The sequence below is a fragment of the Eschrichtius robustus genome, chromosome 20 (genome assembly GCF_028021215.1).
Source record: "Eschrichtius robustus isolate mEscRob2 chromosome 20, mEscRob2.pri, whole genome shotgun sequence".
NCBI classification, from domain to species: Eukaryota; Metazoa; Chordata; class Mammalia; order Artiodactyla; family Eschrichtiidae; genus Eschrichtius; species Eschrichtius robustus.
In genome coordinates, this window is record NC_090843.1 from 23,069,315 (window position 1) to 23,083,409 (window position 14,095).

Sequence of the window (14,095 nt, forward strand, 5' to 3'; positions counted from 1 at the left end):
TGCCGGGTGGTTAGGAAGCCTCATTGAGAAGGTAAGATTTGAGCAAAGTTGTGAGGGAAGTGAGGGATTGGTGTGGTGGCTGTCTTGAGTAAGAGCACATCAGGCAGGTGGAACAGCAGGTGCAAAGGCCCTGAGGTAGGAATGTGCCAGGACGCCAGTGTGGCCAGAATGGGTCAGTGTTGGGGAGGGCTGTGAGAGATCAAGAGGGAATAGAGGTTTTGAGCAGAAGAGTGACGTGGCCTGACTTAGATTTAACTTGAGAGGCGCTCACAGAGGCATAAAGGGGGCAGCTGGAAGATAGCTGAGGAGGTGTGTCACTGGGACCTCAGTGACAGCCATTCCTCCTACCCAGGTATGTGGGGAGCAGCACCGCTTTGAAAAGCTGATGGAATATTTCCGGAATGAGGACAGCAACATTGACTTCATGGTGAGCTCAGGAGCCCAGCCTGGGCCAGGTCACCCTCGGGTGCCAGGAGCAGTCAGGAGCCTGGGTATCTGGGATCTGGGCTCAGCTCCTGCAGATATGAGGACTGAGTGGTTGGTGAGGGAGGGGCGGATGTCAGTGAAGGGGAGGTTGGGAGGAGGGGACGTGGGAGAAATATGGGTGGGACAAAGCTGGGTTAGTGGGGTGAGAAATGTGGCAAGGGTGGGGGAGTTGGGGTTAAATGGGGGGGTGGTGGAAGTCACTGAGAACCCCCCACCAAGAGGATCATAGACCTGCTCACTGCCCCGCCTCCCAGGTGGCCTGCATGCAATTCATCAACATTGTGGTACATTCAGTGGAGAACATGAACTTCCGCGTCTTCCTGCAATATGAGTTCACCCACCTGGGCCTGGACCTGTACTTGGAGGTGAGCCCTGTACTCCCCCGAGACTTAACCACTTGCCTGCTGCAGAGTATGGCTCAGTGGTTAGCACAGGTGCCGGGGTCAGGCAGACCTGGGTTCAAATCCTGACTCTGTCACTTCCTAGCTCATGTGACCTTAGATAGGTCTCGTCTCTCTAAGCCTCACTTTTCCCATCTGTAAGATAGGAGAATCATAGAAATAATAAAGACTGTAAATGTATAGAGTGGTGCCTGCGCAAAATAGGCACTCAGACCACAGAGCTGTTGTTTCAGGTGCTAGAACAGGCTCTCGGTGGCCCTCGGTCTGGCTCTGGGAGCACCGGACTCAGATAGGCACACAGTGGGGAGCACAGAGATACTGGGCAAAAGCAGGAGCTGGCTCATGCTGTATGGGTCTGGGTCATGGGGGAGTTCCTTGCTCTGGGGAAGATGGGCAGAGGGGCTTGTACTTTGTTGCTCAGCCTGAGCAGAGAAGTTGTAGCTTTCTTCTGATTTCTTTGTGAGGCGTCCCAGAGAAGCAGGGCCTTTGGGATTGGATTTTTGAAAACCAGGATCAACAAAAGGTGAAAAGCAGGCTAGAGTGATACGTCCATTCAATGGAATATTATTCAGCCACGAAAAGGAGCAAAGTAGTGATACATGGTAGAACGTGGATGGGCCTTGAAAACATTATGCTATTATGCTCAGTGAAAAGAAGCCAGACACAAAGCCCATATATTGTATGATTCCTTTATACGAAATGTCCGGAATAGGTAAGTCCATAGAGACAGTAAGATTGGTGGTTGCCAGGGGCTGGGAGAGGAGAGGATGGGGAGTGACTGCTAACAGGTACAGGGTTTCTTTTTGGGGTGATGAAAATGTTCTGAAATTAGATAGTGGTGCTGGTTTGCACAACCTTGTGAATATACTAAAAACTACTGAATTGTACGCTTTAAAATAGTGAATTTTATGGTATATGAATTATATCTCAATAAAAAATAAAGAAACAAAAGTGGGCTAGGGCTCAGGCCCCTTTGTCTGGGCTCTGGTGGTAATGGGGGTTACTGGAAAGATCCCTCACACCAGGCCTCAACCTGAACCTTCCATCTGGGGACAGAGGCTTCGGCTCACGGAGAGTGACAAGCTGCAGGTGCAGATTCAGGCCTACTTGGACAATGTTTTTGATGTGGGTGCGCTGCTGGAGGACACTGAGACTAAGAATGCTGTGCTGGAGCACGTGGAGGAGCTGCAGGAGCAGGTGGCCCTGGTGAGAGCTGCTCCTGAACTTGGCCCAGCACAGAGTAGGCCCACAGAGCCCCACACGATATCAGGCACTGGTTCTAGGTGTGAGCTGGGGACCCCTGAGTTTGACCTGAATCCTTTGGGTGCCTTTCTCAATGAATGAATGTTCATTCATTGGAAGGAAGGCAGGTCTCCTCCTCTCCAGGTGCTCGGACCCCAGGCCCTGGTTTGGGTGGAATTGGGTGCCTGGGGCCCCTGCCAGCTCAGTCTCCTCTCCAGCTCCCTCCCTCATCAGTGGTGCCTTGGTTTCCCCTCCTGAGAGCACTTTAGTGCTCTCAGTACCTCACCTACTTGGGTTCAAGTGCCAGGCTCGGCTGACCCCGCGGCACCCCAGGGCTAAGCACATCCGGCAGCCTCCCCTAGCCCTCCAGGCAGGCATGCCTGGTGCCGCCCCCTCGGTGCCCATGCTAATGCCCGGCTGCGGGTGGGAGCTCACCATGTGCTGGTGCCACAGCTGACAGAGCGGCTTCGGGACGCGGAGAACGAATCCATGGCCAAGATCGCAGAACTGGAAAAGCAGCTAAGCCAGGCCCGAAAGGAGTTGGAGACCCTGCGGGTGAGGTTGGGGGGACTGGGGGTTGGGGGGTGGGTGGGCCGGGCCAGGGGGGGAACGGACTCCCAAGAACAGACCATTTGGGGCTTCTAGGCTTGACACCTCCCTCCACCCCGGCAAGAAAATGGGGGCTCTGTGCCAGGCTTGCCGGTGGTTACTAACCCCCCACCGGGGGCTCGCAGGAGCGCTTCAGCGAATCGACCCCCATGGGCACCTCCAGACGTCCCTCTGAGCCTGAGAAAGTGCCTGCCCCTGCCCCGGCGCAGCCCTCAGCGCTAGAGCTGAAAGTGGAGGAGCTGGAGGAGAAGGGGTTGATCCGTATCCTGAGGGGGCCCGGGGATGCCGTCTCCATCGAGATCCTCCCGGTCGCTGTGGCAACTCCGAGCGGCAGTGATGCCCCGACTCCGGGGGTGCCCACCGGCTCCCCCAGCCCAGGTGTGCAGGGGCTTCAAGCCGGGTGGGGTAGGAATGGCGGAACCGGGACCTGCGTGAGGGAGCCTGGGGACATCTCAGGCGGGGAGAGGTAGGTTTGGATTGTGGGCGTGGCTCAGGCAGGTGCGGGTGGGTCGCAACGAGCCCAGTGCGCATGCGTAGGGCGGGGAGGCGGAGACACAACCCCTCAACCTAAGAAGTTGACACGCCCTTCTCCCCGCCCCCTCCCCGGTTCTCGCTGGGCTCAGAACTCCCACCTGCAGCAGAGCCGGTTCCCGGAGCAGCAGCCCCACCGCCGCCGCTGCCGCCCCCACTACCTGGTCTCCCCTCCCAGCAGGAAGCCACGCCCCTGGCGCCCCCACTGGCCCCGCCCCTCCCAGGCAGTCCGGTGCCCCCGCCCCCGCCGCCGCTGCCGGGAGACCAGCCGCCCCCACCCCCGCCGCCACCGCTGCCTCCCGGCGCTGACGGGCCGGTGCCTCCACCGCCCCCACCGCCTCCGGGAGGTCCCTCTGCTGCTCTTGGAGGGCCTAGCTCAGAGATGGGCCCGGGTGAGTAGACTGCCCAGGGCAGGGGGACGAGGCGGAGGTGCGGTGGGGGGGGTACTCTGGCTTCAGTATCCTCCAGGACCCTCTGTCTGTGGGCCTCCTACTGCCTCCAGTCTGCTCTGTCTGTCCTCACTGGGCCTGGGCCCAGGTTCCTTCCAGCCATGGCACCTACTACTGCCCCAGTGACCACTCCCTCTCTGTCCCAGGAATGAAGGCCAAGAAACCCATCCAGACCAAGTTCAGAATGCCGCTCTTAAACTGGGTGGCCCTGAAACCCAACCAGATCACAGGCACTGTCTTCACTGAGCTCAATGACGAGAAGGTGCTGCAGGTGAGTGGTCCTGCCTTGCTGCCAGTGTGGGCACCAGAGGAGGGGGGGGACCTGCCTGGACCATGCTGGGCACTGGGGGTGGTCACCTCCTCTACCCCATTTTATGGAGGAGGACACGGAGGCCCAAGAATGGGGGTTAAGCCAAACTGGACTAGTGCATCTCGTAGGCAGTGTGTCCTGACTCCCTTGGAGGCGTTCCCTCCATCCCTGCAGAGGGGCTCATCCCTCCCCTAAGTCTGGCCTCTCTCCTCCTTTCAGGCCCCTCTCCCACCACCTTCCCACAGACAACCAGGGCCTCAGCCCTTCTAATTACATTTTCAGTTTTCCAAAAGGGTTGTGTTCTGTTGCCTCCAGGCCATTGCTCATGCTGTTCCTCTGCCTGGAATGCCCTTCCCTTTCCTCTTTTTAACTCTGGCCAATTTGGCTCTTCCTTCAGCTGAAGCGGCTTGGAGTCTGGGTCCCCTGGATGGGGTGCTGTTCCTGCTCCTCCTTAGTGCTCCATGTACTTCCCCTGTATCCCCCATCAAGGTGCATGGTCAGGCTGGGTACTGGTTTGTTTCTCTGCTGGTGGCCTGGTCAGGGCTGGATAGGTGGCTCTGGCACCAAGCACAGTGCTCAGCCAGGAACGCACCAGACCCCGGCCCCGCCCAGCCCCGCCTCCTCTCTCTGCACCCTTAGGAGCTGGACATGAGTGACTTTGAGGAGCAGTTCAAGACTAAGTCCCAAGGTCCCAATCTAGACCTTAGTGCTCTCAAGAGTAAGGCAGCCCAGAAGGCCCCCAGCAAAGCCACGCTCATCGAGGCCAACCGGGCCAAGAACCTGGCCATCACCCTGCGCAAGGGCAACCTGGGGGCGGACCGCATCTGCCAGGCCATCGAGACGTGAGTACCTCTGCCCCAGGCTTATAGGCAGCGCAGCCCCTCTGCTAGGCCGGGGTTGTTAGGCAGATAGTAAAAGAGCCCCAACTATGGAACGGAGTCCATCAAGTTTCGTACCAATGCTGGTCGGAGAGTAGGGCAGGGAACTGTGTTCCCATTTTCAGGTTAAGAAAACTGAGGTCATACTGTGAGTCCATGCCCGGATGGAGATGTTCCTTTTGCCTTCTTGCTTCCTTGCACTCAGGCCCAGGCATTTACAGCTTGGACATCCGCCACTGATGTATGATTGGGACTCCGGGCTTCCTAGCTCCCAGCTTCCCTTGACTGTTATCTCTTATTCCCTGAAGCCGTTGGCAATAGCAAATAGTTAAGTTCATTTATTCAATCAAGTAATGGGGTAGGAGTGGTCCTGCTCTCAAGAACTGGTGAGTGTGGAGTGATACCGGCCCCTCCCTTCACAGGTACGACCTACAGACCCTTGGCCTGGACTTCCTGGAGTTGCTGACCCGCTTCCTGCCCACAGAGTATGAACATAGCCTCATCGCCCGTTTCGAGCGGGACCAGCGACCCATAGAGGAGCTGTCAGAGGAGGACCGTTTCATGCTGCGCTTCAGCCGCATCCCCCGCCTGCCCGAGCGCGTGAACACGCTCACCTTCCTGGGCAACTTCCCTGACACTGTCCAGCTGCTCATGCCGGTGTGCGCGGGCTGGCAGGGCGATGCGGCCTGGGCTGGGATTGGGGAGGAGGCAGCTTGCAGCCTGGTCTCCAAGAGGGCATCTGGGAGTACTTGAGCCTCCTATGGGCTTCCCCCAACTCCCACCCCAACTTACCATGCCTCCCCCATCCCACCCCCAGCAACTGAATGCCATCATTGCAGCCTCAATGTCCATCAAGTCCTCGGACAAACTCCGCCAGATCCTGGAGGTGAGAGCCTAGGGCAAGGGTCTAGGAGGCGGGGCCCACCCACGATGCCTTGCCTGTTCTGGGTTGTGTGAGAGGGAGACCCAGGCCCTGCCCTGAGTCCCTGGGATGCAACAACGATAAGGTTCCCACTTCTAACATCCAGGCTCAGGAGGGCAAAGCTAAGGTGGGGTTGGGGGACATGTTACAACAGCGCACCTCACACCCTGCCTGAGGGTTCATTAGCAGAGCATCGTGTTGTCGGGGAACCAATAGACATGGCTGTGAGGGAGACGGTGACCCCACAGCCTTGGAGGAGGTGTTGGCAGCACAGCTTTGGGTAAGGATAGCAGGTGACAAAATTGGGTGTGCCATGGTGTTGGCTGTGCACATGTGTCAGACACGCATGTACATGCGTCATGGACCTGAGGCATCCACGCAGGAGTTCGGTGGGCGCTTAGTGCAGGGCTTGCTCTTTACCACCTTTTCTTCTTGTGCAATTTATACTTTAGGGGGTTTCCTCAGCCCCAACACCTGGCTGAGCTCCCCCCGCCACCCCCACCCCGCCTCTTGCAGATCGTCCTGGCTTTCGGCAACTACATGAACAGCAGCAAGCGTGGAGCAGCCTATGGCTTCCGGCTCCAGAGTCTGGATGCGGTGAGGGGGGGGCAAGGAGAGGTGCCCTGGCCCGGGGGCTGGGGGATGGCTGGTGGCCTGGGGCTTACAGCAGGTCCTCATTGCAGCTGCTGGAGATGAAGTCGACTGACCGCAAGCAGACGCTGCTGCACTACCTGGTGAAGGTCATTGCTGAGAAGTACCCACAGCTCACAGGTTTCCACAGCGACCTGCACTTTCTGGACAAGGCAGGCACAGGTATGGGTGGGGGGAGGGGCTCAGCCCTGGGGACGGATACAGGTTGGGAGAAAGCAACAGGACCACAGGAGGTAACTGGACGGGAATGCTGCCTCTCTGCTTCCCTGCTTCTCTACTGCCCCACCACCCACTCAGTGTCCTTGGACAGCGTGCTGGCCGACGTACGCTCCCTGCAGCGAGGCCTGGAGTTGACCCAGCGGGAGTTTGTGCGACAGGATGACTGCGCAGTGCTCAAGGAGTTCCTGAGGGCCAACTCGCCCATCATGGATAAGCTGCTGGCAGACAGCAAGACGGCTCAGGTGGGCTGGGGCTGACCCGGCCCGGGAGGTGGGGAAGCTGGGTTGGGGGGTGAAGGACTACCTAGGTGGGGTTGTGTAGCCAAGGCCTGGAGCGCTGTGACCACAGCAGGGACGCCTTGGGGGGATGGGGCAGGAGGGAGCAGCCATCTGCCTGGAGGAGGAGAGATGAAGTGGCCAGTGTCTTAAGGGGGTACAGAACAGTGGTCAGGCTCTGAGGGGTCTGTGCTGGTGGGGCTGACAGGCTGTTCCCGCAGGAAGCCTACGAGTCTGTGGTGGAGTACTTTGGAGAGAACCCCAAGACCACGTCCCCCTCCATGTTCTTTTCCCTCTTCAGTCGCTTCATCAAAGCCTATAAGGTATGTGTGTTTGGTGGGCAGGCTGGGACCCCTGCAGGGCATTGCAGCCTCTCCACATGGGCAGTGGGAGTGGTAGGGGTTATTTCTTCTGGGGGGTGGAATAGGGAAGGGAGGACTCCCCTTACGCAGACCTGCCTTGGCCCCTCAGAAAGCCGAGCAGGAGGTGGAACAGTGGAAGAAAGCAGCAGCTGCCCAGGAGGCAGGCACCGACACCCCGGGGAAAGGGGAGCCCCCAGCACCCAAGGTAGGCAGCTGCCCCTGAACTTGGAACTAGGATCCAATGATGCTTGGTATCCTCACCCCAAAGATCTGGCCCTCCTGCACACCCTTATTTTTATGGACTGACCCTGCCCAAGGCCAGGATGCTCCAGTAGCCTGGGGTGGAAATGGGTTCCTTTTCCTCAAGCCAGCTCCTCTTACCGTGGGGGACCAGGCAGATGGTCTAGGGTTTAGTGGCACAGGGGGGAAGGGGATCCTGGAGTTGGAGCTATATACCCTCGCCCTCCCCCCCAGTCCCCACCCAAGATCCGGCGGCAACAGATGGACCTCATCTCTGAGCTGAAACGGAAGCAGCAGAAGGAGCCACTCATCTATGAGAGTGACCGTGATGGGGCCATTGAAGATATCATCACAGGTGAGGACTTGGTGGGGCCTGTCCCGTCCTTGGTCTGTCCTATGCTGTCCTCCATCCACCGCCCAACCCTGGGGGTCTGGCTGCCTCACTGCCTCTTTGCTACTTCTGTCTTTTTTTCCTTTTCCCTTTCTCTCCCCTCCTCCCTTCCAACCCTCAGTGCTCAAGACGGTGCCCTTCACTGCTCGCACCGGCAAGAGGACGTCCAGGCTCCTCTGTGAGGCCAGCCTGGGAGAGGAGATCCCCCTCTAGCCCCCAGGTACCCAGCGGCCTGGCCTCTGATCCCAGTGGCTGCCCACAGCCCTGGGGGCCCTTGGGGGGACTGAGTCATGCTGCCCTCCCCTGGACCATGCATGGCTGGGCTGTGTTGGAGGGAGGTCTGATAAACAGGCTCCCACCCACGTGAACACAACCTGTGTCCCTAGAGGGGTGAGACCTGTGCCCTGGAGTGGTGTCCCAACCCTGGGCAGACTCCTGAAAAGGTAAATGTCTCTCCTCTCCGCCTCCAGATCTGCGGAACCAGCCCTACATCCGCGCAGACACAGGCCGTCGCAGCGCTCGTCGGCGCCCCCCCGGACCCCCCCTTCAGCTCACCTCCGACCTCTCGCTGTAGCCACTATTTCTGCAGATGGACTGGGAGGCTGGGAGGGGGGGCAGGGAGGGTGGCAAGCCAGGACTCAAGGAAGGTGGTCCTCAGCTCGGCTGGGCCGGGCAGTCTCCTCCGCCGAGGTCCCCGACCATGCGCCCACCTCAGATAGGTGGGTGCACCCTCATCTGGCCACTGGGGGCAGCATCTCTGGCCCCTCCCCCCAAATGCTGCTTGCAGCACCCCTCTTCCCCCAATAGCCATACTTAGCCTCAGCCGGAGCCTGGCCTGTAACTTATAAAGTGCAACCTCGCGCCCCCTCCACCCCCTACCCCGCCCCAACTCCGGGCACTCCCCGTGGACCTTATTTTTATACAAGATTAATAAAGACGTTTGCAAAAGATCCGCGTCCCGCTCCCTGCCCGCCCCCACCAAGCGCAACCTGTTTTCGCTCAGCAAATGCTTTACTTGTACAAGTTCTTCATAGCAGGTCTCTGCAAACAGGCTGGAAAGGAGAAGGGCGGCTTCTGCACTAGAGTTGGTGGGGAGGGAGCCAGCTTCGAAGGGCGCGTATACCCTAGCGTCTGGCCCACGAACCCTGCGGAAGCGCGGAGGGGGCGTACAGACGGTCAAGCCTGCTGCTCGGGTTAGAGACGCAGGGTTAGCTCCACCTCAGTCCACCTTTCTGCCGGCCCCGCCCCATTTCCGTCAGTCCCCCCTCCTACCTGGGTCCCCGGCCTCGTTTTCTTACGCCCCGCCGTATCCTTAGTCGCGCCCTTGAGTGATTTATTGCATCTCCGCCAGTCAGGTCCCAATTTCTTGGAGTTCTTCTTCCACTCTTCGCCTGCCCTCCCCTCCCCGTCTGTCTGCCCCGCCCCCGGTCCGTCTGCCCCGCCCCTATGCTCTCGGTCCCGCCCCACCCCTCACATGGCCCGCCCCTTATCTGCATGACCCGGCCCCGCCCGCTGGCCCTGCCTCTTTAGACTTTAACTTTGGCTGAGCCGCCCACGGTTGGGCCGGCGCTTGGGTTGGCTGGGCTGGTAGGACTTGGGAAGTCGGACGTCTGGGCGCGGGGTTCGGTTCCGCGTGTGGAATTCTGACTGCGTCCGCCCGTTCAGGTTAGGTATCTGGGAGTAGGCGCTGCGCGCACCTGGAGCGAGGAAGCCGGTAGGAGGAAAAGGAACGGCCAGTTCTGAGAGAGAGTCCCCAGTCCCGCAGGTCCCCGCCCAGCCCGGGGCGCACCCGCTTTGTGCAGTCCATGCAGCGAGCACGCCAGCTCGGCACTGGAAAGGCCGCTAAGGTGCGCGGCCTGGCAGAAGATCGCGAGGCCCGCCTGAGAGCGCGAGGTGCGGCCGTGGCCGCCGGACCCGCCCTTCCAGTTCGAGTTCAGCCGCAGACACCGCTGCTTCTTGTAGTAGTAGCTTGAAGGAGGAAAGTGGGTAGCCGCCTCAGACACCGCCTCCCCCAGTCCTCTCCATCTCACCGGTGGGGAAACCAAAGCAGGACAGAAAGCCACTTTGGTCTGGGGGGCAAGTTGGGGCCCAGGAAACTGACCCAGAATTCAGGGCTCCCGTCTCTGGGGCAGGGACATCTGGGAACTCCTGCAGGGGCAGAGTCTGCTCCCCCCATCTTGGGCCCTGAAGCTGGGTCCAGTTGTGCCCACCTCATCACCTCCTGTACCGACTTGAAGGGCACAAAGCCCAGACTCATCAACTTGAACAGCATCTCTAAGAACAGGGTTTGCAAGCCCTGGGGACCACAGACCCGGCTGTTCCTCACCTTGCCTAGGGGCAGAGAACATGGGGGCAGGTAAGGAAGAGCCTCCCCCTGGCCAGATCCACTCCTGCCCCACCAGCCTTGCCCCTCGCCCAAGCACTGAGCGAGTCGGTGGCTGTCAGTGAGGACACCCAGGAAGTCTTTGAAGCTTACGGTTCCATCACCTGGGAAGAGAGAAAGGAGTGGGGGCTGTAGGTGCCTACCCCCTGCCAAAGCCCTACTCTGCATATGCGTTAGGGGCTTGCCAGCAGTTCGAGGCATAGAGCATCCAGTCCTGCCTCTGGCCAAGCATTGTCCCAGGTTGAGTGGGGGAGAAATAGCCCTTGCCCTTGGGAGCCCCAAGTCAGGATGATTATCACAGCAGGAATGTTTAGGGGCTCCGGGATAGGTGTGTTGTTCAGGGCAGGCTTCCTGGAAGAGGGGACTTTAGAATAGGACCAGGCCCAGGATTTTGTGGGCAAGGGAGGCGTTCTTCAGGGCTAGAGGTGGGAGAGGAGAGGAGGGCAGGGACAGGGTCACCCACCATCCAAGTCTGCCTGCTGCAGAACCTCACACATCTCCTGCGGGCTCAGCTGGACACCCACATGGCACTGGGCAGCTTTCTGCTGCGCATGTCCATGGTGCCTGTCGGGCTGGAGCTGAACAGTTTGAAGACGTCCTGGAACGCTGAGGGTGGGGAGGAGGGCAGGTGTGCAAGGTGAACCACAGGCACAGGAACCCTGAGATTCACCCACTCTAGCTCAGATGGGACTGAGGACTTGGGTTCACCAACCCCCCGTGCATTATAACTTAATGGAGAACAGTGGCTGCTGTGTTTTGGCACTTGTTAAGTGTCAGTTCAATTCTCGTGTCCAAAAACTGAACTCAGGGCCCAGGTTCAATCCCTGGTCAGGGAACTAGATCCTGCGTGCAGCAACTAAAGATCCCGCATGCTGCAGTGAAGATTCCCGCACGTGGCAACGAAGATCCCGCGTGCCGCGACTAAGACCCGGTGCAGCCAAATAAATAAATAAATATTTTAAAAACAATGACAACATGCTTGCTTCGGCAGCACATACACTAAAATTGGAATGATACAGAGAAGATTAGCATGGCCCCTGTGCAAGGATGACACGCAAATTCATGAAGCGTTCCATATTTTCTATGTGTACATATAGCTGATTAACTTTGTTGTACAGCAGAAACTAACACAACATTGTAAAGCAATTATACTCCAATAAAGATGTTAAAAAAAATAGATAAAATATATGTAACATAAAAAAAATGTAATGACCATTCTCAGTTCACAGGCAGTACAAAAAGAGGCCAAATGCTGGACCTGGTCCAAGACTTGTAGCTTGCTAACCCCTATGTTACTGTATATCTGTTGCAATTCTAAGGATCTATAAATATTAAATCATTCTAGCGATCCTATGAAAAAAAAAACCCAAACAACAACAACAACAACAAAAACAAACAACAAAATAACTCATGTCCAAGGCCACACCACCAGTAGGGGCAATGCTGGGCTTTGGACTCGGGCAGTCTGGCTCTGGAGCTATGATGCCCAGAGGCTCCAGGAGCCCTGCTGGCACCTGGCTTGTAGTAGGCACTGAAAATTATTGATGATGAATAGAATGATTCTGCTTCGAGGGGCCCCTACCAGTATCAGGGCATGATCTTTGCAGGGACATTGGGGCCCCCAAATGTGGAAATGATTCCTTCCATCCCTACTCCCACAGCTCCAAACCCCAGTGGGGCAGGGACCTCAGATTCTTTTTTTCCATCCTTTCTCCTAGTTTCCCTTCTTCCTTTCATCCTGTTCATCCATCCACCATCCGTCCATCCACCATCCAAATACCTTGCTATCCACCAATCCCATCCCTCCTTCCCTCCTTCACTCACTCACACACACACACACACACACACACACACACACACACACACACACACACAGCAACAAGCCCTGGGATTGCAGAGATGAGCAAATTAGGCTGGCATGGAGAGGTTACAACACAATCACTGGCTTCTCACTGTGTCCCCAGCCTCTGGGCAGGCAACTCCATTGTATTCTGCTCGGAGCACCCCCTAGTTTTCCTCCCTGCTCCCAGCCCTGAGGCCCTCACCTGCCAGTTGCCCGGGTGTCAGGGGTAGCAGGTTCTTGTCTGCAAAGCCGCCTCGCGGGAAGGAAGCTGGAAAGGCTTTTGTACCTGCTGCAGAGAGATGCCAGGGCCAGGCAGGCCTTTCCCCAAACCCAGCACCCCAGGCCTGGCCTCAGTCCCTGCCCTCACTTCTCAGACCCAGCGCTTGGGCCTGTCTGTACTATACGGGTGGCTGCAAGGCCCTTGAACTCCCTCGCGCCCTGGGAAGGCTGCTCAGCCCGTGGCTGTGGCCGCTGCTGCTTTTGTCTGGGTCAGCAGGGTACGCGCTGCTGCGGCCTCCTCCCCTGCGTCCTCCCGGCCTGCTCCTCTCCTGGGTCTCGTGCGAGCAGTCTTTGAGGCTTCTGTGGAGGCCTTGGAGGCAGGAAGAAGACAGGACCGAGGGGCCCAGCCCACTTGAGTACTCAGACTCCAGGGGACCTGAGACCAGACCTGTGGGTGCACAGCTTCCCCTCCCAGGACCTGCCCCGCCCCCACCAGCCTGCACCCACAGTCCTCTCCCTGGGGGATTCCTGGGGCAGTAGTTTGGAGGAGTGGCGGACCTTCCCCCTGCCCTCGTCACCTGGACGTTCTCTTTGCCGATGGTGATATCTTGGTCTTCCATCCTCTGCTGCCTGAAAGGCAGTCACAGGCTCGGAGGCTGGTCCAATGTCCCAGGTCCGCAGTCCCCAGGCTGGCTTTGGGGTGGATCTTAACAACTTTTGGCAGGGGTGCCCTTCTCCCTCACCACTGGCCCGCTCCTCTCTGCTGGGGTACCTGCAGTTTTCGTCTTTTGCATTTCTGCCTCCCTTAAGGCATGTACATTTGTGACTCCACTTGGAAGCTAACAGGATGGCTGAGACCCAGGGGAGAAGCAGGCCCCAGAGGCCCCAAGTCAAGGCGTGGGAGGGTGGGATCTAGCCAAGTTGGGGCTGTGGCCCACCTTACCCCAGGACCCCCGGGAGGGAAGAAGCCCTTCCTCCAAATGATGCAAACCCACAAACCACATTAACAAAATACTCTGGGAAGAGGCATCCCAACAGCCAGATGACCGTTCTGGCCCAGCTCCTCCCCAGACACTCACCTATGGGTCTCTTCTTCATCCTTCTTTCCAGCCTCCTGCCCCCTTCTCTGGCCCTGGCCCATTCTTAACTGCTCACCCCTTCCTAATCCCATTCTCCCAGGCCCTGGGCACCTGCCTCCTCAGCCCCGTCTCAAGGCAGGGCAGGATTCTGAGGATCTGCAAGGAGGAGCTTTCACTGCACGGGGAGCCTTGGCCCAGAGTAGGTCTCAAGGCTCACCAGGTCCCAAGCCTCGGTGCTGCCTCCCCTTCTCTTCCTCCCCAACTTCCCTCTTCCTGCCCATGTCCATCCCCGCACTCCAAGTTCTCTTCCCTCCTTTGCTGCCATCTCCTCTTCCAGAAGCTTCGCCACATTGCCTGTCCTCCCCCGCCGTGGGGAGGCTTGTGCGTTTGTGTGCATGTGTCTGGGTCACAGGTACTGTGTTTGTGTGTGCCTGTGTGCACGGCATGTGTGGAACATACTTCCTCGGTCTGCATGTGGTTATGTCATGTGACTGTATGTGTAACATGCTGGTCAGCTGCTGGTATGTGTGTGTGTTTGTGTGTGTGTGTGTGTGTGTGTGTCTGGGTTGCATGCAGAAGTGCATCATTACACATGGGCTCTCCCC

At 58.2% G+C, this 14,095-nt stretch overlaps 2 protein-coding genes and 1 non-coding gene across 3 annotated transcripts in view; 2 read left to right on the top strand and 1 right to left on the bottom strand.

Moving 5' to 3' along the window:
* FMNL1 (formin like 1) overlaps positions 1-8,846 on the top strand; it is a 29,722-nt gene extending 20,876 nt beyond the window's left edge. Inside the window, exons 10-26 of the mRNA XM_068530035.1 lie at positions 353-427; positions 741-851; positions 1,944-2,093; positions 2,583-2,684; positions 2,864-3,116; positions 3,362-3,661; positions 3,865-3,989; positions 4,668-4,870; positions 5,329-5,563; positions 5,724-5,792; positions 6,345-6,425; positions 6,512-6,641; positions 6,777-6,940; positions 7,195-7,296; positions 7,445-7,540; positions 7,810-7,930; positions 8,437-8,846. Of these exons, the coding sequence (XP_068386136.1) occupies positions 353-427; positions 741-851; positions 1,944-2,093; positions 2,583-2,684; positions 2,864-3,116; positions 3,362-3,661; positions 3,865-3,989; positions 4,668-4,870; positions 5,329-5,563; positions 5,724-5,792; positions 6,345-6,425; positions 6,512-6,641; positions 6,777-6,940; positions 7,195-7,296; positions 7,445-7,540; positions 7,810-7,930; positions 8,437-8,540 (2,421 nt within the window). The 3' untranslated portion in view covers positions 8,541-8,846. The remainder of the gene's footprint in view (positions 1-352; positions 428-740; positions 852-1,943; positions 2,094-2,582; positions 2,685-2,863; positions 3,117-3,361; positions 3,662-3,864; positions 3,990-4,667; positions 4,871-5,328; positions 5,564-5,723; positions 5,793-6,344; positions 6,426-6,511; positions 6,642-6,776; positions 6,941-7,194; positions 7,297-7,444; positions 7,541-7,809; positions 7,931-8,436) is intronic.
* Positions 8,847-8,977: 131 nt separating this feature from the next.
* On the bottom strand, positions 8,978-13,777 carry LOC137755542 (uncharacterized). The gene is given in 11 exon segments (XM_068531752.1): positions 8,978-9,111; positions 9,505-9,663; positions 9,756-9,934; positions 10,177-10,297; positions 10,382-10,453; positions 10,813-10,893; positions 10,896-10,955; positions 12,395-12,478; positions 12,576-12,781; positions 12,990-13,125; positions 13,708-13,777. Coding segments are annotated over 11 exon segments (1,302 nt in total).
* Positions 11,325-11,431, top strand: LOC137755708 (U6 spliceosomal RNA). Its single transcript, XR_011072092.1, has one exon. It is a non-coding gene; the product is annotated as a U6 spliceosomal RNA (small nuclear RNA).
* Positions 13,778-14,095: the final 318 nt, after the last annotated feature.